Below are 26,461 nucleotides of genomic sequence, written 5' to 3'. Positions count from 1 at the left end.
ACACAGTCCCCCAAAACATCAACTCTGAATCCAGTTTCCTGATATAGGAGAAAATCATGTAACTATGTGGAACTGTGTCACGATAAATTCATGGTTTCATCTCATCTGGATATTTATTACTGGAGTATAACCTTTTAATACAGCCTTATTCAACTCTAACTCCAGCTCCCTCAAAAACTACATTAATCCTCTGAGCCTCCAAACCATTTCCTTGACCAATACTTAGTAAATTATCTCCCTTGCCAACCACTCAGAGATCTTCTGGCATATTATCCTCTCCCTTTCTAGAAACTCTTTAGCATATACGTTTAAAGGCTCGAGTCCTCCACGTTGATATCTCTCAAATTTTTACCCATAATAAGAATTTTTCTCCTGAGGTGCAAATTCTTACTTGACACCCACCTCCCCCAACATTCACTGGGCACTTATCTTGTGCCAGTCACTGTGGTTGGTGCTTTTCATATACTATTACTGATCTTTACAGCATCACTGTAAAACAGATACTACCGCCACTTTACATGCAGAGAAATTTAGACTCAAAAGAGGTTAAAGTTAAAAGACTTGCTCAAAGCCACACAACTGGTAAGTGGCATTGCCAGGATTTAGGCAAATTTGTCTAGCTCAAAGCTCTTATTCTTAAAATAACAAGAGCAGCAACTAATGAGTTTGGAATATGTGCCAGATGATGGTCTAAGCAATTTCCACGCTTCAGCACATTTAATCTTCATAATCACCCTACGAAGGAGCTGCTATTATTATTTCCATCCTAAAAGTTGTCTTTTAACTTCCTACTGAACAGGAACTCAGTATTACCTTAACATTACCTAGCTATCTCAAACTCACTATGTGTGAGATGGAACTCCTTTTATCTACTCACAATCTGCTCCTCCTCTGGTATTCCTTACCTAGGTGAATGACACCAACATCTCCCACTTGTCCACAGAGAAACCTGGAAGTCATTCTTTACCATCTCCATCTTCCCCTTTGCACTATATAGTCAGTTCTCTTGATTCCTTCCAAACCTGCTATTTCCTTCCTTCATGTCACTGATATTTCTTTCCAGTTTTACTGCATTAAACATAAGTTCCACGAGGACAGAAGTGTACAATAATGTTTGGTTCACAGCAGACATTTGATAAATATTTGCTGAATGTATGAATGAATAAATGAATTAGCTTGCAAGCTTTGTACTTTTGGTCTTGCAGCTCTCTGATCCATTCTTCATAGCGCTACTAGAGATCTTTGTGAAAGGCATATCTGATATGAATCTTCAGTTTATAAATCTGTAACTGGTTCAACTCCTTATATGTATTAAGAGCCTCTGAGACCCACTATAATCTGGCTCTTCTGTATCTCCTCGCCCTTAAATTTAATACTCCTTGTCTGCTTTTGCCTCATACACATATATTCTGGTTTCAACACAGCTAAAGTATATACAGTTTCTGAAATTGTGATGTTTTTGAACATGATGTTGTCTCTGCCTGGAACAGTCTAGCACACTGCCACCAGTTACCCGTTGAACTCCTTCAACTCAGCTCAGGAAACAGACCTCCATCCATCTCAGGACGAGTCAGGAGTCCTCCCTGATGGTCCCACAGGACATCACACTGGTACTGAGCTATAAGCATATCATTACCACAGCCCTTATCATCCTGTTTCGGGTTATTAATTTAACTGACCATCTTCCACAGCAAATTCTGAGTGTCCTAAGAGCAAAGAAAGCCTTGCCCCTCCTTTCTTTTTTTCTCTTTTTCTTTCTTTTTCACTCTCTTTCTCCCTGCCTTCCTAGTCCCCAGCAACCATCTCCCAGTTTCTGACACAGAGTGAAACTTCAGGAACTGTTGAGTTAAAGAATCAAAATTACCAGATTTTAAGATTAAGCATGGACTCTTGTAAAAATAAAATACAGTGTGTGTGTGTGAAAAAAAAAAAAAAAAGATTAAGCATGGAGCATCCTCCGTACAATTAGCCATTTGGTTTTCATGTTATAGCTTGCTCAGAGGGTAAGAGGAAAGAAGGAAAAGGATGAAGAAATATAAAGAGGAAGACAGGCATTCTTTCATTAGTGAATGAAGTTTAAAAGCCACGAGGGGAAAGAGAGACTTTGGATCCAACTGTCCACTTGGACGACAGGCTTTAGAGAGGTATTTCTTATCACTGTCCTTCAAAATGTAAAATATTGGTCAATGACTATTCAAAGCTCTTGAGCAGCTTCAGTCTTTATACTGTAAGGGACTCCATTCTGCATTAGCTTTAGCAACTTGTTGGTGGACAAGAGAGGACACCAAGCCAAAGGCAAGATGCTTTTACCATTTTTGATCTTCAATGACTCCTGGGTTCTTAATAGCTTACAGCCCATCGATCTAATAAATATATTTAAAGAATTCCCTTTTTTTCTCTGAGCAAGTAGCTAGCTTTTCACCTACCTCTACTGAAGCTCATCTCATAACTTACCTATTCTTTCACAGAATCTTAAAACTGTATCTTGCAGTTTATCCTGTCAACTAAGCATTTTCCTATAGAAGTATCATATATGAAGTTGAGGATTATCCTTTTCACATATTTTTAAACAATTATTCAATGTAAGTATACCTATCCTTGCTATATAGGTATGTTTCCTCAAGTGAAAAAAGAGAAAAATATTTATTTACCTAGCGTGTATTTGTTGCTATACTATGAACTTTCAAAAATTTTAATGTACTTCATCATCAGAACAAATATTTGAGGTAGGTATTGTTTCCAGTTTACAGATGAAAAAACTGAACTTTAGAAATAGTAAACCAGTTGCCCAAGGTGAAACGTCTAAGAAGCAGTATCCAAACTTAGGTCTGTATCATTACACAGATCATGCATTTAATACCTTCACTGTACTTTCCAAAATATAAATGGGTCATATTTTGAATAATGATTTTGTCATTTGCAAAACACCTTCCTAATATGTATCTTTTAATTTTAAAACAATTCCAAGAGTAATTGATATTCCCATATTAAGGCCCAGGAAGTTGAGACTCAGCAGTTAAATCGATAGGACTAAATCTCAGTTATGGAGAGTACAGTCAAGTATGGAATACCAGATCTTCTGCTACCAAGGGCAAAAGGTGCAGATCTAACCTTAATAGATGCTCCTCTGTTAATGATGTCTAGATACAGTGGAATAGAAGAAAACCAAGAGTTGTACTTAGATTGACAAGGATTCCAAGAGATGAGGGAAGTTTAAAAAGATAGGTCAGTAGTTGTTAAAAGCAACTCAGAAGACCATACTAAAATCTATTATAGATAGTGTATGACAGCATGATGACATGGTGGAAAGTATATGAGCCTTGACATCAGAGTCTTGAGTTTGACTCCTGCTTTTGGTACTTACTTACTTTCTTTCTTTTTTTCTTTTTGTGAAGCATGTTAAAGTATATGCCACATATCATTTCACCTCTATAAACTTCAATATGCATCTCTAAAAATATAAACATTCTCTTACCAACTACAATGCTATTTTAACAAAATTAATAGTAATTCTTGATATCATTTAATATAGCCAGGTCATAATCAGGTTTCCCTGGTTGTCCCATAAATGACTTTTTACAATCGGCTTATTTGAAGCAGGATCCAATGTCTCCACATTTCCTTTGGTGAGTGTATTTAAGTCTCTCTTAACCCACAGTGATACTCCCTTATTTTCCATGCCACTGACTTGTTACAGAAACCAGATCAGTTGTCCTGTAAGAGGCCCATATTCTGTGGTGTCACTTCCTTTTGGTGTCATTTAACTTTGTTCATCTAGCTCAAGGGTCAGCAAACTTTTTCTGTAAAAAGCCAGATAATAAATATTTTAGGCTTTGTGGGCCATATGGTCTCTGTCACAACTACTCAGCTCTGTCACTGTAACGTGAAAGGAGCCATAGACAAGACTTAAATGCAGGGGCTTCCCTGGTGGCGCAGTGGTTAAGAATCCGCCTGCCAGTGCAGGGGACACGGGTTTGAGCCCTGGTCCAGGAAGATCCCACATGCCGCGGAGCAACTAAGCCCGTGCGCCACAACTACTGAGCCTGCGCTCTAGAGCCTGCATGCCACAACTACTGAAGCCCACACGCCTAGAGCTCGTGCTCTGCAACAAGAGAAGCCACTGCAATGAGAAGCCTGGGCACCGCAAAGAAGAGTAGCCCCCGCTCACCGCAACTAGAGAAAGCCCGTGCACAGCAACGAAGACCCAACGCAGCCAAAAATAAATAAATTAAATAAATTTTTAAAAAAAGACTTAAATGCATCAGAGTGGCTGTGTTTCAATAAAACTTTATGAAAAAGACAAAACAAAAATCATGCAGTGGGCTGGGTTTGGCTCAAAGGCCATAGTTTGCCAGCTCCTGCTGCAGAAGCTTGATTTCATGCAGGTTCAACATTTTTGGCTGGAATTCTTCTTCAGAGCTGGTGCTGTTTGCTTTATATGTATCCCTGCAGGCTCACTATCTGCTTGCCCTACTTTTTATAAGTCTGAGATTAATCAATAGGTCCAGATAGGTCAGTCTGATCCCTCTACTGTAACTTCCCACACAACCATTTGTCTAATAGTTTCATTTATTGATGATCATAGCCTGAACAAATTATCTCATTAGGGGCGGAAAAATAATTTTCTAATCCTGCCATTCTTTGTATAAAGAATGGCACTCATTAGCTAAACTTCTGTAAAGAACTTTCCCTCAACAAATGTTATTTACTTACCCTGAAACACAGTTCATACAGAAAAAAGGGAGGATAAATGCTTAATTCTTTCCTTATACTTGTTTATTTTCAGAGTATGGAGTTAATGCCCTATTTGTTACCACTGCTACCTGGTAACTTGTTGAAGTGATGTGTGTGTGTGTGTGTTTCTTATTACAAGTCTGTTGTTATGAACCAAGGAGTTTTCTATATTCAACCAGCTGTCTTTATTACTCTTTCTGATACTTAAGTTCTCTCATCTTTGGCCAATGGGAGCCTCTTTATATTGGTCCCTGTGTCCTTTTGGCATGAACCACTAACTAGTCTTTGAGAGTTCCTTGCTTTTTGATACAACAGCATGTCCCAAGCTCATCTTTTGGTATTTTCTGCCCCAGACTGAAATCAGCCATTCATCCATGACCCTTGGATCCTTTCAATGAGGAATGGTATTTACGATGACAGAGTTCCAGTTGTGCTCAATGCTACTGTGCTGTTATTACAACATGTCACTGATGAGGGTATAAAAAAATATAATCTTGGGACTTCCCCGGTGGCGCAGTGGTTAAGAATCCACCTGCCAATGCAAGGGACACAGGATCGAGCCCTGGTCCAGGAAGATCCCACGTGCCGCAGAGCAGCTAAGCCCGTGCTCCACAACTACTGAGCCTGCGCTCTAGAGCCACAACTACTGAAGCCCATGCACCTAGAGCCCGTGCTCCGCAACAAGAGAAGCCACTGCAATGAGAAGCCAGCGCACGGCAACAAAGAGTAGGCCCCGCTCGCCGCAACTAGAGAATGCCCGCGTGCAGTGACGAAGATCCAAAGCAGCCAAAAATAAATAAATAAATTAATTAATTAAAAAAAAATATATATATATATATAGTCTTGAATTCATGGGCAGAAGTTTAAAGTAGTATACTCTTTCTGGAAAACAAACCCTAACTCTAACTGTGTGACCTTAAGAAATTATTTAATTCCTCTATGGCTGAGTTTTCTGTAAACTGGAATTAAAACAGGGTCCATCTCACAGTTTTAATACAAAGGTTAAATGAATTTACATATATATGGCATTAAAAGCAATGATTAGCATACGGTAACCACTCGATAACAATCAGATACTATTTTTATTGAGAGCTTTGAAAATACTCCAATCTCTGACCCAGTAACTCCACTTTTATGACTTAACCATAAGGAAAATAATTTTAAAATTAAGATAAAAATTAACAAAAGCATGTCAATTACAGTATTTATAAATGTGAACAAAACTGTAAACAATCTAATGGTCACCATTAGGGAAACAGTTTATGAAGAAAAAGTGATATGGAAAAATGCCCAAGATATATGTCAGTAATACTAATAAACCCATCAGCCAAAGATACCATTTCTACTAGTCAAGTATGAATGCTTATTTCATTGCGCCCTAACCACATTTTGATTTGTATGCCTTTATTATTGAACATTTTGAACACTTAACAGAACAGTTTGACTTTTACATATTTACTAAATTAGTATGTGGTATCTATTTGCATTTCTTTGTGAAGTTAATTTTTGTTTCTAATTTTATTAGCTATCCAATTACTATTTCTATAAATTATCTTTTGTCCATCTACTGAGGAAGAAAGAAAATTAACATTTTATATAGAAAGTATTTGCATAAGTTATTTAAAATGCTCACAACAAGCCTTGAGGGTACACAGCATAAAATCCAATAATCCAGCATCTTGCCATTTAGAAATCTCAATTAATAGCAAACCAAAATTAATTCAGAAAACACTAATGATCTGGCATCTGTGGCTCATCTATCAGCATCACAAGCAGATGAGTTCTAGTAATGAATTTGAAAAAGCAAATATATCAGGAATTAATCAGTTTGCATATAAGCTGCATTGAGTTTAAGGAAGTCCCAGAGTAAAACTACAAAGCAGCATAGTGTAATGGTTAAGAGCACCAATTCTTTGTGGGTTCAAATACAAGCTCTTCCACTTACTAATTATGTGACCTTGGTTAAAATACTTAACTTCTCTGTGTCTCTGATTCCTTATACGTAAAGTGGAAATAATAATAGTATCTAAGCTGACAGGGTTGCTATGAGAAGTAAATGAGTGTGTGTGTGTGTGTGTATATACATACACAAACACACAGTGATTAGAACATTGCCTAGTACATAGTAACTACTGTATGTTTGCTACTGTTACAAAAATGAGTTTATAAATCGATCCCTCCTTGTCTCCTACTAGTTTGTATAGCATAGTTTGCTATTCAAATACTGTATTGTTTTGTGACTATTTCAAAATATTCTTACTTTAATTAGCTATGCACACTTTGGGTGATCAAGGTACGATTCTTTTTAAAGTGCCTCTGATGACACTTCTTTTTAAAGTGCCTCTGATGCCAGACATAATATCCTAAAAACAAACAAACAAACAAACGATAAAGCAATCTCAAGAAAGAACAACAAAGCTGGAGGCATCATGCGCCTTGATTTCAAACTATATTACAAAGCTATAGTAATTAAAACAGTGTGGTATTGGCATAAAAACAGACACATACATCAATGGAACAAAATAGCCAGAAATAAACCCACACATGTACGGTCAATTAACTTACAACAAAGGAGCCAAGAATATACAATGAGAAAAGGATAGTCTCCTCAATAAATGGTGTTTGGAAAACTGAATAGCCACAAACAAAAAAATGAAAATGGACCTCTATCTTTACACCATACACAAAAATTAACTCAAAATGAATTAAAGACTTAAGCATAAGACCTGAAACCATAAAACTCCTAAAAGACAACACAGGCAGTAAGCTCCTTGACACAGGTCTTGGTGACAATTTTTGAATTTGGCACCAAAAGCAAAAGCAACAAAAGCAAAAATAAAGAAGCAGGGCCATATCAAACTAAAAAGTTTCTGCACAGCAAAGGAAACCATCAATAGAATGAAAAGGCAGCCTACTGAATGGGAGAAAATATTTGCAAATCATATATTTGATAAGGGGCCAATATACAAAATATACAAAAAACTCAAACAACTCAATAGCAAAAAAAACCAAACACTCAGATTACAAAATGGGCAGAGCATCTGAATAGACATTTTTCCAAAGAAGACATACAGATGGCCAACAGGTACATGACAAGATGCTCAGCCTCATTAATCATCAGGGAAATGCAAATTAAAAACCACAATGAGATATCACCTCAAACCTGTCAGAATGGCTCTCATCAAAAAGACTAGAAATAAGTGTTGGTGAGAATGTGGAGAAAGGGAACCCTTGTGTGCTGTTGGTGGGAATGTAAATTGGTGCAGCCACCATGGAGAACAGTATGGAGGTTCCTCAAAAAATTAAAATTAGAACTACCATATGATCTATTCAATTCCACTTCTGGGCATTTATCTGAAGAAAATGAAAACACTAACACTAAAAGATATACTCACTCCCATGTTCACTGCAGCATTTACGATATTCAAGATATGGAAACAACTAAATGTCTATCAATGAATAAATGGATAAAGAAATTGTGGTATATATATTACATATATATGATAGAATATTATTCAGCCATAAAAAATGAAATCTTGCCTTTTGTGACAACATGGATGGACCTGGGGGCATTATGCTAAGTGAGAGAGGTCAGACAGAGAAAGACAAATACCATATGATATCTCTCATATGTGGAATCTAAATATATATATATATGTGTGTGTGTATATATATTTCCAAGCTCAGATACAGAAAATAAAGCAATCAATATAGATCATATACACCACAACTACAAAGGTTTCTAACCTCCCACAGCAGTCCTTCTCAAACTTGAATATGAAAGAAATCACCTGGGGATCTTGTTAAAATGGAGAGTCTAATTCAGTATCTGGGGCAGGGTCTTAGAGTCTGCATTTCTAACAAGCTTCTTAGGTAGTACCAATGCAGCTGGTTCAAGAACAGCACTATTAGGGATCATGAATGAGCTTTAAGGAGTTCTGGAATCACGCATTATCACATACAACATTTTCTGTGACTGTGCATATGTGGATTAGTTTCTGAGGAAAGGACCTACGTACAGTTCTTACCATATTCTCACGAGCTGGGGAGCAAGTAGGGGAAAGGGCAGGTAGAGAGTAAGAGAATTTGTGGGAGAGGTGACAAAGACACAAACCAGTTCCACTGCTAAATGAAAAAAAATTGTCATTATAAAAAGGAAAAATTATTTGTAAAGGCAACTAGTTTACATATGTACAACAATTATGACTTATAAGACTAAGCTGAAAAATGAGACAATTCTATATTATAGACAATTATATTGTAGAAAATTACAACTTAGAAGACCAAATTGAAGAATCTTTAAATTCTAGAATAAAAAGACAAGGATATAAAACTAAGAGAGAAAAAAGATACGGCCAGGATATCTACTATTCACTTAATGGGAGTTTTAAAAGTAGAGAACATAGGATAAAAGGCATTTAAAACACATATATGTAGGTATACATACATATACACACACACACACGATATATATATATACCTATGTGTATATATTCACACACATATATGTACATGCACATGTATTTTAGAAAAATATCTTTAGAACATACAACTAGATATGTTCAGATAAAATGCCCATCAACTATCAAACAGTAACAATGACTGAAGATACATACTAAACACACACTGGTGAAAACGGTAAACTCCAAAGATAAAAAGAAATTTATGATAAGCTTCCAAAGGAACAAAGGAATTACAATCAAAATGGGAACTTAAAGTTACAAGATGATAAAGTAACATACAGAGAATTCTGAACAGAAAATATTGGAACCTGGAATTCTATACCCAGCCAAACCATTATTCAAGTGTGATGGCAAAATAAAGAAACAATTTCAACTGTGCACACCTAAGAATATATACAACCAATATGTATTTCTTAAGGGGGGGATAATATACAAGAATGTACTTCAGCAAAATAGAAATATCAATCTAATTAAAGACTTCAAGAAAACTGACATGGGACAAAGAAAATGGTAAGGGAGAGGGAGAATAAAACTTAAGGAATCAAAATAATTGCTGAGAATGAGGATGCAAATTTTAATGTAATTAATTTGGGGAAGTATTTTAACATCTTTTTTGTTTTTTATGTCTGTGTGTTTATTTGTTCTGTAAATAAGTTCACTTGTATCATTTTTTTAGATTCCACATATAAGTGATATCATATGATATTTGTCTTTCTCTGCTTGACTTGCTTCACTTAGTGTGATAATCTCTAGGTCCATCCACGTTGCTGTAAATGGCATTATTTCATTCTTTTTTATGGCTGAGTAATATTCCATTATAAATACATACATACACACACACACACCCCCCACATCTTCTTTATCCATTCATCTGTTGATGGACATTTAGGCTGTTTCCATGTCGTGTCTATTGTAAATAGTGCTGCTATGAATACTGGGGTGCATGTATCTTTTCGAATTCGAGTTTTTTAAGGAACCTCCAGACTGTCCTCCAGTGGCTGCACCAATTTACATTCCCACCAACAGTGTAGGAGGGTTCCCTTTTCTCCACACCCTCTCCAGCATTTATTGTTTGTACACTTTTTGATGATGGCCATTCTGACTAGAGTAAGGTGACAGATACCTCATTGTAGTTTTGATTTGCATTTCTCTAATAATTAGCAACACTGAGCATCTTTTCATGTGCCTGTTGGCCATCTGTATGTCTTCTTTGGAGAAATGTTTATTTAGGTGCTCTGCCCATACTTTGATTGGGTTGTGGGTTTTTTTTGATACCAAAAATATAATTTATAAAATAAAAAATTGATAAATTGAATTTTATCAATTAAAAAACTTCTGTTTTGCCAAGGCCACTGTCAAGAGAATAAAAAGACAAGCTATAGACCTGGGTGTGTGTGTGTGTGTGTGTGTGTGTGTGTGTGTGTGTGTGTGTGTGTGTGTGTGTGTGTGTGTGTGTGTGTGTGTATTGATATCTATATAGATATAAAAACTCTCAAAGTTCAACAGTTAAAAAATAAACAACCAAGCCAAAAATGGGCTATGGACTTAAATACTTCATCCAAGGGGATACAAAGATGGCAAAAAAAAGTATATGAAAAGATGTTGTTAAACATCATTAGTCATTTTAAAAAATGCAAATTCACATCAGATGAGATACTGCTATTTACCTAACAGAATGACAAAAACAGAAAATATTGACAACAGTAAGTGCTAGCAAGGATGCAGAGCCACTGGAACTTGCACACGTTGCCGGTGAGAATGCAAACTGGTACAGCCACTGTGGAAAATGGTTTGGCAGTTTCTTATAAAGTTAAGCATATATGTATAACTTATGACCCAGCAACCCTACTCCTAATTATTTATCCTAGAGAAATAAAGCATATCTACACAAAAACCTGTATAGGAATGTTCACAGATAATAAATAAAATAGCCAAAAGGTGGAAACAACTCTAATGTCCTTCACCAGGTGAAGTGACCGACTGTGGTGCGTCCATACAAAATGGCATATTGATCAGCAATAATAAACTGTTGTCCTGTGCAACAGTGTGGATGACCGCAAAGACTACGCTGAGTAAGGGAAGCCAGTCTCAAAAGGTTACACACTGTACACTTCTATTTATCTGAAAAAGACAAAACTATAGTAATGAAAAATAGATGGGTGGTTATCTGAGATTATGGGTGGGGAGAGGATGTGACTATAAAAGATAGCAGGAGGGAGTTTTTTCAGGTGATGTATCCTTATTTGCATGGTAGCTACACAAATCTGTAATGTGTTAACATGCATAGACCTGTACACCAAAAGGAAAAAGAATTAATTCTACTGTATATTTTTAAAAATAAAAATTAAAAAATTAACAAACTAAACAATCATCTTAAAAGCTAGCGAAACAACAAAATAAACCAAAAAAAAAAAAAGAGCAGTGCAAAGAAGAAATTAATAAAATAGAAAACAAGAAAATCAGTAGACCATAAAACCAAGAGCTGATTCTTTAAGAAAACCTAAAATAGAGAAAACTGTGATAAGTGTGTTCAAGAAAAGAATGACAGACAGGTATTAGGAATGACAAACGTGATATAATCACACGTAGAAAATATTTTTGAGAGCACATTACGTACAACTTTAAAGCAAATGTGGAAATAGAAATGAAATTACAATATTCTAGGAAAATATGACTTAGTATTTTTAACAAAATTGGCTCAAAGAGGTAGAAATTGAAAACATAAAGTTATTCCCCAAAAGTACCATGCCCTTATAGTTGCAGGGTAGAGTTCTAAAAAACCTATAAAAAAACCGTAACTTCTATTATTTTAAATTTTGTTGTAGCGAGCCCCCTACTTAGGTCAGGGAACAAAAGAATAAATTTTTAAGAAATACACAAAATAAATAAAAAGCGGGGATAAATCACGTATCCTAATTCGAATTCTCTGTAACACCCACATACTTCAATCAAATCAAGCATCAGTTCCTTATTGTAATGCAGTGGAAAAAGTAATGTGGAGCTGAATCCTATTCAGACTGAACTTATGCAATTTTATCTGTGCTCACTCATATTTTTCAGATGGCCCCTAAATACAACCATTTTATCTGGTGCTCAAAAAAACTTCTGTACCAACGCTAGAGAGAAAACTGGATGTTTTATACTTAATGAAAGTATGCTGTTCAGCACTGAATATTGTAAACCATGTATACTGTACTTGAAGATGATTTCAGAGAGTTTGAAAAGAACTATACTTTAGCCTTACTCACTGACATCAGAACCTAAACTGTGTGCAGTGATTCCGCTCCAGCTGCACAAATAGTAGGCTCCCCCCCCATCTCCTACCCTCTTACCAGCGTGAATAGTCTTACGTACAAGTAATCATGTCAGTGAAAACACAAGGTCATATCTTACATAGTACTGGGGCCATATTTTGGTTAACGCTATGGCTGCTACCTTTTGAGCAAATAAGTGTGGTCTTAAAGTATAATCATCCCCAACAGGCTAGAAGTGCCCATCCGGCAGAACACAGTGGTCCTTCCCCTGGACCTGAGCTCAGTCTTCATTTAGCATCTCCGTTTTACTCCACAGATGCCTCTTTCAGACATGAATTCTACTTCTCATACAACCAGTCCACTTCCACTAAGGTTATCTTATTGGCTTCTTTGGTCATAAGGCCCATTCATAAGAAGGGGTTTACTTCTGACAGGCTCATCTGTATTACCTTGCTTAATGAAACAAAGTTTATCCTCACTAGGAATGAAAACATTTCTCCTGTCAGCAGGACAAGGCTGTTCATTTTTGCTTTCTTATTGTAACCGTAGCTATACAGGTCTCCTTCCCTAACCTGAAAAGGCAAAATAATCGCAACTGGAACAATAAATTTTTTTACACTGTTCTTGACCACTGAAATCAATTTTAAAAGGTATATGTATTATAAGTGTATCTAAAAGAACAGATCAACAGATATGAAAATTGGGAAGAGGAGAGAGGAAGTCAGGTCACAGGAGAGAGAAAGAAAAGGGGTGGAGGGAGTTAGAAAGTAACTACAGACTGATTTCATAGATACAAACAAGCAGTGACCACAGACTGATTTCATAGATACAAACACAAAGCCTTAAGAAAATTAGTCAATGTATTCCAGCAGATTAAAAGACAATATATCATTACCAACTTGTTGTGGTCTATCCCATAAATGCAAAAGTAGTTCAACATAAGGAATCACATGAATGTAATTTACTCCATTCGTGGATAAATGAATTCATTTATTCAACAAATACTGTCTGGCATGATGCTAGGTATGATTCACTCACATAATTCTGGCCCTCATAAATAACTTATGATCATCTTGGAAATGAAAACACTTATGTGTCAAAATTAAATATCTGTTCTCAAAACCTTATTTTATATAGGAACTCATGTAATAGCCCCAATTTGATTAAGAATATCAGAAACCTATAGCAAGCATCACACTTAAAATTTTGAAAAAAAGGGGATGGGAACCATTAAAACTAAAGACTTAACAGATATCGACTGCAGAGTATGGACCTTATCTGGACCCTGATCCAAAAAGTTTCTAAAACTTCATGTTTATATGACAACCAGGGCAATGTGTATATGGCTAGATATGTAATGATAATTAGGAACTGTTAACTTTGTAAGTGTGATAGTGGTATTGGACTTAAGGTTTGTTTTTTGTTTTTGTTTTTTGAAGCCTTCACATCTTAGAGATACATACTGAAATAGTATTAGATTAGGTACTTGGGATTTGTTTCAAAATCATTTGCGTTTAGGGAGTGGGTGGAGGAGTGGGTAAGACAAGGCTGGCCATATAATGATCACTCGTTGAAGCTGGATGTTGGGTATATCAGGTTAATTATACTAGTGTCTCTACTTTTGAATATGCTTGAAATTTCCAAAGTACAAAGTTTTTAAATTGTTTTTAATTATCAAACGCAATGGCAAAAAATCAAGCAAAAAAGAACAAAAACTAAATGCAAACACTAGAGAGAATCTACATTATCAGAAAACCTTCTATGGATACTATTATTCAACACTATTCTGTTATTTTTTTTCAAAAGTTATTACTTAATAACTTTTATTTGAAATATACATACAAAAATGCACTAATTGCAAGTTTATAGTTCCATGAGTTATCACCTCCAAAACCCGTATCTGTGTAAACCACCGCTTAGGTCAAGATATTGATTCGACCAGCAGCCCAGAAGCTTCCATGGTACCCCTCTCAATCACTACCCACCCCCACCCAACCCCAAGAGGCAACTGCTCTCCTACATTAGTCTAACTTCGAATACTGTACTCATACGGTAGCTATAATTGTGTGCCTAACATTTTTTGATCAACGTGAAATTTACCCACCCTACCTGCAGCGGTACTTTGGGGTTTTTTCCTTATTTTTTAAAAATTTGTTCTTTTCCATTACCTTGTAATGAATGAGAGCACCCTGTTCTCAAAACGTGGTCAGTGGACTCTTGGGAATTCCCAACACCCTTTCAGAGTTTAATAGAATACAGAAAGCTCACTGATTTTGTTTCAGATTCCACATTGCAACTAAACTTTAAAAAACTACTTGTCAAGTTCTGGTGTAGCATCAAAGAATATTCACATTTATCTGAAAAGGCTACTAAAATTCTTCTCCCTTTACAATTATCTATGTGAAGCCAGATTTCCTTCCTATACTTCAAGCAAAACATGTCACAACAGACCGACTGCAGAAGCAGACGTGAGAAATCAGCTGTCTTCTATTAAGCCAGACATTACAGTGATTTGCAAAAATGTATAGCAATGCCATCCTTCTTACTAAACTTTTTTTTTTTGGAAATTTTAGTGGTCATTTTACATATTTTTAAAACGTATGCTACTTAAGGTCACACGTAATGGGGCTGGTTTCTTGTCATTTTAAATGGGTTAATAAATATTTTAACAATCTCTCAACTTTAATTTACCATATTTAAAAACATATATATCTGCCATACAAAAAACATTCTTTGGATCCCTCAATAACTGTGGAGCCCTGCGTCCCAAAAGTTTGAGAACTGCTGCTGTACAATCTTCCCTTATGTGAATATACGATATACCACAATTTATTCATCTATTCTATTGCTGATGGACATATGGGTTCTTTCTAATCTGGAATTAAAACAAGCAAGGATGCTATGAATATCCTTGTACGTGTCTTCTGACGCACGTGACGTCCCCACTTCTGTTGAGTTTATACCAGGAGCAGAACTGCTGGATCACAGGGCATGTTTACACTCAGCCTTAATAGATACTGACTGTTTTCAAAGTGGCTATTAAGCATTTGAAATGTGGTTAGTCTAATTGAGATGAGCTGTAAGAATAAAATTTACACTGGAGGGCTTCCCTGGTGGCGCAGTGGTTAGGAATCCACCTGCCAATGCAGGGGACACGGGTTCGAGCCCTGGTCCGGGAAGATCCCACATGCCGCAGAGCAACTAAGCCCGTGCGCCACAACTACTGAGCCTGTGCTCCAGAGCCCGCGAGCCACAACTCCTGAAGCCCGGGCACCTAGAGCCCGTGCTCTGCAACAAGAGAAGCCACCACAATGAGAAGCCCGCGCACCGCAACGAAGAGTAGCCCCCGCTCACCGCAGCTAGAGAAAGCCTGTGCACAGCAACAAAGACCCAACTCAGCCAAAAAAAAAAAAAATTTACACTGGATTTTGAAGACTTAGTATGAAAAACATAATGCAGAATATTTCATTAGTAATTTTGTATTGATTACATGTCAAAATGATAATATTTTAGATATATCAGGTTAAATACATTACTAGCATTAATCTCACCTGCTTTTAAAAAATTTTTAATGCGGCTACTACAAAATTGAAAACTATGTATACGACTTACATTTGAGCCTCACAATATGTATCTGTTAGGCAGCGATGGACGCTCCAGGGGGAAATGGAGAGGTAAAACAGGAAAATGCCAAATGTGCATACTAAGAACAGTCTGAGGTGCTTAGGAGACAGGCACCTAGTTTTGAGGAACCAGAAAAGACTTCCCAAAGGAGGTAATATGTAAAGGAAAGCTGAAGGCTGACAGGAGTTAGCCTAGTGAAGAAAGTGGTGGAGGAAGATAAAACCAGGCAGGGAGAACAGTGTGTGCAAAGGCCAGGAGACAAGAGAACCGTGTTCAGTATGGTACAAACACGGTGGCGGGGAAGGGCATGGTGGAGGGAGTGACAAGAGACAAGAAAGGGAAAAACTAGCTACACCGTGAAGGGCCTAGTGACGCTTCTATTTTAAGAATAGGGAACTATTGGTTTTAAGCAAGAAAGTTACATAATCATATCCTCACTGTAGAAGAGTCACTCTGCTGCTCCTCTGTGTGATGTGAGTGAATCAGGACAAGACCAGAGTCAAGACTAGTTGGGGCTGTTACAATAACATAGATTAAAAACTAACGAGCCTTTACATGAAGAGAACAGCAGCGGAGAGACGCAAACCTTAGGCAAAATCACTACTCTCAAAGCTTCAGTTTCTTCTAATAATACCTACCTCAGAGTTATTTTGAGGATTTAAGAAAAGCATCTTTTTGTAAAGGAGTTCTGTATTCTAACTCTTGGTAAAAGGTTTTAGTATCACTAGAACAGGCAATAATAATTCCAAGAAACTGAATTCTGTTTCAGAATATGCCAGATAAAAGATTCATGTCTTCTCCAACTTATTAAAACCTATAAGATACTTTAACAATCAATGAAATTAAGTCAGATAATTACATTTGAACGGTAAATTCCAACTATGACACATCCCACTGTGCTCCATTTAACCTCGATATGAAAAGATTAACACCATAACCCATCTCTAAAAACTGAAATTCAAGTGAATTAAAGGTAAGTATGAAGTTACTCTCATTCAATGGTAAAAACATGAATGTAAAACGATTTCACTTCTTCACCAAACTGATACTAGCAGGGCAGGGCAGTGAGTTATAAAGTATTCGAGAGAACTAGAAAACTGTTCAGTTGGCTTCATTTATTTTGAAGCTTTGGGACCTTCTAAAGTAATATATTCTGTAAATAAACTATTCAATCCAGGGAAGAAAGGTAAAAGGTCATTTTATTTTTCCAAAAATGTTTGAAGTTCTCTAACCCACCAATGCATTCTTGACTCTTCTAAGATATAGAGCAATCTTTAATTGATTACTTAGTAGAAAGCGTTTAACTTGGGCAAAAAGTCCTTGAAATCTAACTTTTATTCCACCCTTTCCTTTTTGCCTTAAGTACTTTTAAAACACTGTAGAAAGTTTTGTTCTGTACTTATTTCATCGACAAAAATGAATAGTCCTTAGAACTGAGTTCTCCACAGAACCCTTCTTAAGCCTCCCCCCTTGTAACTTAAATCCCCACTCCTTAGTGTCATATGCTATACAACTATTCACACACAATATCCCTTCTTGAACTGAGTGTTCTTAGCCTTCTCTTTTCTAGATTAAAATAAACAGAAACTTAACTTCCTAAGGGTCTAAACTGATTTACTGAATTATGAAAACAGAAATCACCCGCAACCTCTCGGCCCTTTTCTTCACTCTCACCTGATGATCTCATGTCCTAACACTTTGAGAATTCTCCATCATCCTACTACAAAACCTACAGACCTATGTACACTTGAACTAATATTTTCCTCCTTAACCTCTTGTGAGGAGAGAGGAAGCACCCCTTTCTTCCCTATCAAAGGGGCAATCCATACTCTTCTTTCCACCTCCACTGCTACCACCTCAGTGTCTCTCACCTGCATTACAGCCAAAACCTATCATCCCACCTCTGCTCTTGCCTACTTCTCAACAATCCACACGGTGGCAAAAGCGACTGTTTCAAAACAAAGATCACATTACGTCATTTAAACTGTGTCAACAGTTACGCTTAAACCCAAACTCTTTACCATAGTTTCCAAAGCCCTGAGTTCCTGCCTAAGATTCTAGCCTCACCTTGTCACGCTTATGACCACTGTGCTCCGGCTACGGATTTTGTTTACCTGCAACACACCAGCTCTTCCACATCAGCTTTTTCCTAATTCTGGGTCCTTCACATGTTGCTCCCATGTGCAAGGCTCTCTTATCCCACTCATAACATGGTTAGCTATCCTTCAGGTCTTTCATTCTCCTCTACAAGCAAGGCTTCCTCTAACTACTCTGTGCCTGGTATTCACTGTCGCTGTCTCTTGTTTGTTTTTTGTTAAAGCACTTACTACAAGTTATTCACTAGACTGGAAGCTCCATGGGGGCAGAAACCATGTCCACCAGGCTGTTGTGCCTTACGTAGTGCCAGACGTAAGCAAGTGCTCGACAAGTATTTGCTAAATGAATGAAAGAGTGAAGAGACAGACAGGATTAGGTTGCGGTCCTGGCTCTACTACTTCCTAGTGGTTTGATCTTAGATAAGTGACAACTTCTCTGAGCTTCAATTTTTCTCTTCCATAAAAAGAGGAATAAATACCTTGTAGGATTTCTAAATAAGACCTAATGAATATTAACAGGCAATGAATGAAGACCAACCACAGTATCTGAACTTAATTTAGTAAATGTTAGTTTCCTTCCCTTCCTTCTATAGTTTAGAGAGTGAGAATTCCCTAAGCTAATTTCATATTGAAACTAGAGATAGATAGATAGACAGACAGATAGACAGACCTATCTATCTATATACACATCTACTGTTGCATCTACTTAAAAGGACTAATGACATGCATCTGAACAGACAAATTGGTAACTTGTATTTGTAGGATCTAATCCAATCCTACACCTTAGAAAATGGGGAATAAGTAGTATACATCTTACTCACCCCTCCCTCAAAGGACGGGGTGGAGTGAGGAGAAAAGGAAGAGAAACCAAGAAACGGGAGGGAAAGATAACCTGAGAAATTAGAAATCATTTATTCGACCTCAATTCCTAAGTTTAGAGCAACCTTCATTTACCTATAAAGACTTGTAGCAGGAACAGGATTAGTACTCATTCTGAAATTCTGAAATAAAACATTTTCTATTTGCTTAAATCTACATACATCTCACCTATATTAAAGGTATTTACCCTGTTTTTACCCTTCATTCTTTAAACTGTAATTTCACTGATAAGATGTTATGAAAAAAACAAAAAAACCCCAAATACAAAAACGCCTCACATCAGAAAAACAAAAAGTTCTCATTGTTGCCTTAATTTCTTGATAAGCTTTAAATTTTCTAACCACAAAAATTAAGTCCTTTTTTCCCCAAACATTTTTTTAAACTGCTACTCACTTTTCAGCCTGACATTTTTATGTTTTCTTCAGAGATTTTACTTTCTAGGAACCTTCTAAATCATTTACCATGCGTCATTCAGATCGCCTCCATACTCTCCCTGGAACACAGGTACCCCTCTGAAAGTGGTCATTTAATACTTTCTGCCTGGTAACCACCTAGAATTTTGAGGAATGTGCTGCATACCTTTATATTCTCCCTAGGATATGGACATAATTTAGATTCTAAACCCAAGGAAGGGTTTATATTAAGCAATTAATTCAGTTTTATTCAACATATTTTATGTAATCAAGGTTGACTTTTTTAGAAGTAATTGGAATCTGGTTTAGATTATTTTTCTCATGTTCTAGTTATTTCTATAACCTTTCTAAAATTGGAACTTCTAGCCTATCCTTAAACTGGAAATTTATAAAATCCTGCTGAAAGTTCCATAAAATTCACAGAGAAAGACTCACTCATTAGACATAAGATGCAAGAGTAAAAAGAATATGCTATGCTCCCACAACATCTAGAACAGCAGTGTGTACAGAAAGAACTTTTGACTATAATAAGCTGAAAACCAGTTTAAAGATATTTTGTCATAAGTCAGTCAGTACATGTCAGGGAGAGTTCTTACTGCTCCCAAAAGCTCTAGCAGCAAGTAACCGAAGACTTTACCACCTACAACTCTTCAAGGCTACTGTAAAATGATATACAAATACAGCAAACATTTAAAATTACATTTTAAGCCTTCATCTAGGGCAGTGCTTTTACAAACTAAAAACTGTATTCTATAATTCCAAAATTACTTTAATGAGTCCAAACCAGTAAACGAAGAAAGGAAGCAGGAGAGAAGGGAGGTGAAATAGACTAGAAAACATCAGAGTACATCACAGGTAGTACCAGCAAGTATTATTTCATGAACTTTGTTTTGTTCTGTATACTGGGAGTAATATAAAATGTATTTTAGGCATTTTAATCTTCTAAAAAGATTAGAAAACACTGATTTGGGAGACAAACAGAGTGGAAAAGGATAAAGCAATGGAACTGCCATAATTATCAAATTATGGCTTGGGAGGTTAGCAAGACTGACAGCTTCTATTGACTAGGAGACAGTTTGGGAAACCTCCACACATTTTAACAGCCAGATATCCCCATGTGAGATATGAAGAAGCACCTTCTCCTCTTACAGCAGGCCTAACACATGCCCAGCAAGGTCACAGCTGCCCCCACTAACTGTTCTTATCCCTTCAAACTTCCAATGGCAGAGGTCAACCTTTACCTTCTCCTAACTCTCAGGAACATTCGGTGCAGTTAAGCTACAGCAGCTCCTGAAAGATAATTGTTGGTCTTTGAACAACTGCTCCTAGAAAACATTAACTGTATTCCATATCATAATCTAGAGTTTCAAATAAGGCTTTGGCATTCAGAAAAGTAACTTGGAAGTAAAACAGTCATACTATTCCACTAAAACAGTCACATATATTAGTCATATAGTCCACTAAAATGGTCATGTGAAGAAACCAAGCACCAAAATAGAAAGATTACTTTTAAGGTATTTGAAATGTTTCAAAGATTCAAGGCACAACTTGGAGTCATTTAATATTACAGTTTAATAGATAAGAAAGAGTCACTCTGTGAAGAGTTAGTATTGGAACTGCCCAAATATCAGCCAATCAACCTGCATTTTTTTCACTGGGTCTAAGTTAAGGGTTACTCTGAATATTCAGTTGCATTAACAGAGGTTTCTCATTATTTTTGAAGCCACTTTGAAAAAAACACACATTTTGCTGTATAAGGGACAGTTTCATAAATTACAGTGTATATTTGTTCTAAAGGCTCAGAACGGGTGATGGGTACTTCTCAGGACGCATCCACTCCTCATCACAACTACTGCATATTCAAGTAAAACAACCCCACTATTGATATGAAAGCACACACCCCCCCCCACCCCCACCACACACACACTATTATTATAGCTGCTTCTTCTCTAATATAAATCCACACAGGACAGAAGAGGACAAAAAGTGCAGCAATAAAGAGAATTTCCCCAAATGCAGAGTGAAGGGTTCCTTTAATCTCTGCTCACAGTTTAGTGTCCCGCCTGGCTCACTACCTCCTTTTTCTTTACACTTTGAAACTTGCTGTGTGGCTTGCGATATCAACCCTTAGCATAATCACTTGCTAGTTTTATAATCTGACCCCACACTGTTGGAAAAAGGAGCTTCAGTCTTTGCCTACTAACAATTCCTCACTAAACACAAATCCCCAAAACATAAATATCTGATAAGCACCTACCAGAAAGTCATTTTGTGTACAAGTACAAAAGGATGCACCAAGACAAATTCGGGGGTTCACAGCCTCTTATCCCTAGAGGCAAAAAGACTTTTAATTCAAACACTAATGACATAGCTCTTAATGAAAGCAGAACTAAAAGAACCTGTTTATTTATCCAATCTGATCAGACATCGCTAAGACTCAATTCTGATGATAGTAGAAGACAAAGCTGGACACTCTTAATCACCCTAGATTAAAGATGCCTCTAGCTTTCTGCTCTCTCCTGGGTCATTACACCAAACCTAGAGTAGAGCTACACCCACCTTCAGGCTAGAAGAAACACATAATAGCTTATTGATCTCTGGTGCAGACCCAAACCCACAAGTCACCAAGCAAGTAGGGATCACAGCCACTTGATGCAACTAACAATCAGAAGTCATGCACTGGGTTTTCCGTTCAAATAAGCACGTCATTGGCAATTACCACATCAAATGTGGGCCAACTCCTCCCAAACAAAAATAAAAATATATTAATCAGGTCAGGGAGCAATACATTCTGAACCACACAGAAAAACTACTATTTCTTGGTTGGCAGTAAATGTCAATTTCAGTTCATTAAATTCTTCATTTCGTGTAATTTCTCAGGTTTTAAAAGTTACCGTGACATTCAATTCCATAGATAAATGCTTTCAAAAGAGGTAATACTTACTCGTAAATTACATGTTGACTGAACTCCATCCCCACCACCATTAGGGGAATTAAGTGTTTGTGGCAAATGACTTAGACTTTTCAGAAGTAAAATTTACCAAAGAATGGTAACTTCTAATTATATTCTTCTGAAGAAATCAAAGCACCACTCCCAAAAGTAAAGGTTAACTGTGTTCTCTGAAACAACTATACAATGTTTTTAACTGATGACCAAAAACAGTCAAGTCAGAAGTGGAACTCAAGTCTCTCAAGCAATGAATGTTCTTTCCAATTAATTCCATTTAGCTCTTGTTCTGACCCCTGTGTACTACGTAAAGCTTGGTCCTTACTCATAGCCTCAGCCGCCTCTTAACCTCAAAGGAATATATGTAATACAATCCACAGACTGGAATAAAGCAACAGTGACAACATTAGCGGACAATGATGGACGAAATGCCAAACGAACCGGGAGTCAGGGCAGACATGTACGCCCTGAGAGGGAGAGACTGAGGTGGGGCTGGAAACTATTTTCTGGCCTTCTCCCGCGTGCTGCTCCAGAGGAAGGGACAGGATCCTGCATGCCCGGCATCAGCAGAGCCCCCGAAGTGCAGGGATGGGAAGAAAAGAGTGGGCTGCTTTGCCAGGGAGTGGGGAAGGTGAGGGATCGGTGCGGTGTGAATTCCACTGGGGAGTGAACTTCCTGGCCCCGGGAGGCTCGGGGGTGGCAGGACGGTCCCGGCCAGCGGCGAGGGACGACCTCCCTTTCTTTCTCCCACAGTCGTACATCTTTGTGTGTGTGGGTTATTCAAGGGACTACGAGTCCTCGAGGAGCCAGCCGGCCACCGTGGCCCTCCAGCCCAGGTCGGGAAGTCCGTCCGCCACCCTCTAGCTCCCCGGGGGCTCCCCGCGTCCGGGACGCCCAAACACCCTCCAACACCCCGAGGGTCTGGAGACAGACGAATGGACCAAAGCATCTTCGTGTGTGGACACCCCCTCCGCTACATCCATCCCTCGCCGGGTCTTTGTCCCGCTGGCGGCCGGGGTCTCTGCCGGTTCCTCGGGGAACCCCCTGTCCTGGAGGCCTCGGGGCCCGGGGTCGCCCCAGCTTTGTTCAGTGAGCGGGGCGCGGGGACGAGGACACTTACCGTACACCCCGGCGAGGAAAAGCAAGACCAGCGCAGACCTCCACCGCGGAGACTCTTTTGTGCTCCAGCGACGGGCCATATCCACGGCAGATGGAGCGAGCGAGAAGGAGATGGAGGAGGCGGAGGCGGAGGAGGAGGAGGAGGAGCTGGGGCCAGACGCCGCCGCCACCGAGCCCCCGGCTGCTCCCTGCGCTCTCCGCGGCGGCGGGAGGGGGAGGGGCCGCCGCCGCCGCCGCCACCGCCGCCGCCCGCGCGCGCTCCCTCCCTCTTTCTGCCTCCCTCCGGCCCCCCCTCAGCAGCTCGCCGGCTCCCACCCGGGGCGGCGCGAGAGTCCTCCACGGGACGGCTCTCCCGAGAGCCGGGGTAGCCAGCGCCGGTACGAGGTGAGGGGGCGGCGGACGCGCGGCTCCAGCCACGCGCCGCATAGGCTAGTCGGCGCCGCCACCCGCCAGACAGCGCGAGCCGGCACCCGCGCCCATCCGTGCGATCGGCAATCCCCTGGCCCGCCTGCCTTGGTTCCCACCCCGCGCTCCGCTGGACTTTCTAAGTCTCAGGGCCGCTTTCCCCGTGACTGGAGCCGGAGGAGCAAGGCAGTGCCAATAGATGAGCGAGCGAGAGAACGCGGGTCGATGGGTTCCCCCGGGCTGGGGAGTGGGGGCTGGCTTCGGCGCTTCGCCGCAGTCCGAGGTCTCGGGGCTGCCCCTGCGGGTTGTATGAGGACGTGTTGGGTGGCGGAGAGTGGCTGCGTGAGCGAGGAGAGTGGGTGTTCGGAGGCTGGGAACTTGGGAGTTGCTCTCCCCTACCCCTCCCTTCCTCCACTTAACCCGCGCGGAGCTCGGAGTGGGTGGGCGCAGGTTAGAGCCGAGACCCCGGCCGCTGGTCGCTGTGAATGCCTGCTGGGGAGCTGGGGCTGGACGCCCACGCTCGAGGTGCCCGCGATGAGCCGGGCAAGGTTGAGTGCGGAGCGCTTCCAGTGTGGCGTGGAGGTGGCTCTGACATCCCGCGGGGGACTTGAGCTGGGCCGGGATGTTCGGCTGGAGCCACCTCGGGGGTCGGGAAGTGGGAGAGGGGTTCATTCAGCGACCTGTGATTTCTCTAAACATCTTTCTCCATCCCAAGAAGTGTGACTCCTCCTTCCCTTACTTCTCCGTAGCACTTTCTAAATACAGTTGTAGTGACACTGGCACGTCAGACCTTCCGCCTTGTATTTGTAAAGTGTTTGTCGACACGTCTCATCTCCCCTACTAGATTATCATTGGCCTTTACATGCACTCTCCGGGCTATTCAAGGAAGACCTACAATGCACTATGCTGTCCAATTGACATAGGTTATCTCTTTTTAATCTCTAACAACCTTGTGATATAAATATTATTATCCATATTTTATAGATAAGAAAACGAGACAGGTTAAATTACCCAAAATAGTGTAACAAATGAATGGTTTGAAACAATTTTTCTTATTCCAAATTCAAGGCTGTTTCCTCTCTACTGCAGTGTACTCTAGCACAATGCTTAGTGCGTAGTAGGTAAATATTAAAATTTAAGATGAATTTCTTTGAAGGTACATTTAGTCTTTCCCTCTATCCGCTACCGATTTGTCCCCTTTTAGATTTTTTTTTTCCAGGAAATGGTATTACAAACGGTGAAAAAATTAACAAACAATGCAAAACCCAATAATAACAAATCTTGTATCATTTGGCAAAACGAACAAACAAAATCTAGAGCTCCAAACATGTTTTGTACTCTCGTTGGAGAAAAAGGAGGAGCTTCAGTGTACTTCATTTAACAATCAGCAGTTGTCTGTCCTAGTTTTAGGATTTGAGATTCTACTTGCTTGATTCTTGAGATCTGTTTCCAGAAATTGCGCTGCCATGACTACTGTGTTTAGAACAGGTCACAAACAAAATGAAGAGAGACTGCATGGCATCTTTCTCCACTTTTAGTACCAGTCAAGGGACCCCAGTCCCAAGACAAGAGGCACACTGCTGTCCTCCATCCCTTGACTCTTGTATTCACACCCCTCTCACCCTTGCACTTGCTCATCCACCCAGACCTGTCTTCTGAGACATATCGAGTTCTCAAACCTTTTGGTCTCAGGGGCCCTTTAAAAACACTTAAAATTTGGTGAGGACTCCGAAGAGCTTTTGTTTATGTGGATCATAGCTACTGATGTTTATCATTTAGAAATTAAAACAATTTTAAAATATGTGTAAATTTACTTAAAATAAAAAATTCATTACAGGTTATCTCTGTTTTCCAAAACAAAAAAATTTAGTGAAATGTGTGGCATTGTTTCCATCTTTGTAAATCTTAATGTCTGGCTTAACAGAAGACAGTTGGATTCTCATATCTGCTTCTGTATCCAATCTGTTGCAATATGTTGTGTTGGTTGAAGTATATGAAGAAAATCCAGATTCACAAAGATATGTATTGATAATTGGCAAAGAGAGGACGTCATGTACCTCCCCAGGGTCCTCAGATAAAATTTTGAGAACTGTCCATCTAGGTGTCTATCTTAACACCTTCAAAAATCTAAGTATTTTGTTTCTTGTTGGAAAAAAATCTGATAAATATTCATTCTAAGGTATTAGAAGCTGAGCGCTTCAGTGTTCACCAACCAAGGGTATTTATGTTTCACGAGGGAACATTTTATTTATACAAAATCTAATCCTAATAGAATATCAGACATTGGTAAGCAGCAGGGCACAGAGTAGGTATTCAGTATTACCCTTTTTATTACCTAATCTATTGAGCTGAGTACCTAGATGTCTACTATTAGGCTAATATATCAAATAAGTCATATATGAGAAAGCATTTAGAAGTTTATAAAACTATATAAAGTGGCCAGTATTTTTAACAGTTCTATTGCAGCTAGAGTGCTGATTTAACTTGGCCAACGTTCTGATCTACACCCTATAAAGCATAAAGCATT

At 38.9% G+C, this 26,461-nt stretch overlaps 2 protein-coding genes across 4 annotated transcripts in view; one reads left to right on the top strand and one right to left on the bottom strand.

The window, feature by feature from the left end:
- Positions 1–23,660, bottom strand: part of LRP12 (LDL receptor related protein 12) — an 84,749-nt gene extending 61,089 nt beyond the window's left edge. For 2 of the 3 annotated variants that reach the window (XM_057532117.1, XM_057532119.1), the window contains exon 1: positions 23,531–23,659. In XM_057532117.1, the coding sequence (XP_057388100.1) occupies positions 23,531–23,609 (79 nt within the window). In that variant the 5' untranslated portion in view covers positions 23,610–23,659. Of the gene's footprint in view, positions 1–23,530 lie in introns of all 3 variants that reach the window. The other variant, XM_057532118.1, reaches the window with a different exon arrangement.
- The window catches only part of LOC130705526 (uncharacterized), a 40,012-nt gene extending 14,903 nt beyond the window's left edge, over positions 1–25,109 (top strand). Inside the window, exon 2 of the mRNA XM_057532121.1 lies at positions 23,531–25,109. Within this exon, the coding sequence (XP_057388104.1) occupies positions 23,641–24,657 (1,017 nt within the window). The 5' untranslated portion in view covers positions 23,531–23,640 and the 3' untranslated portion in view covers positions 24,658–25,109. The remainder of the gene's footprint in view (positions 1–23,530) is intronic.
- Positions 25,110–26,461: the final 1,352 nt, after the last annotated feature.

This window comes from Balaenoptera acutorostrata, chromosome 17 (assembly GCF_949987535.1).
Source record: "Balaenoptera acutorostrata chromosome 17, mBalAcu1.1, whole genome shotgun sequence".
In the NCBI taxonomy this organism is placed as follows: Eukaryota; Metazoa; Chordata; class Mammalia; order Artiodactyla; family Balaenopteridae; genus Balaenoptera; species Balaenoptera acutorostrata.
Note: the sequence above shows the minus strand (reverse complement) of the source record. Positions and strands in the feature narration are given on the sequence as shown.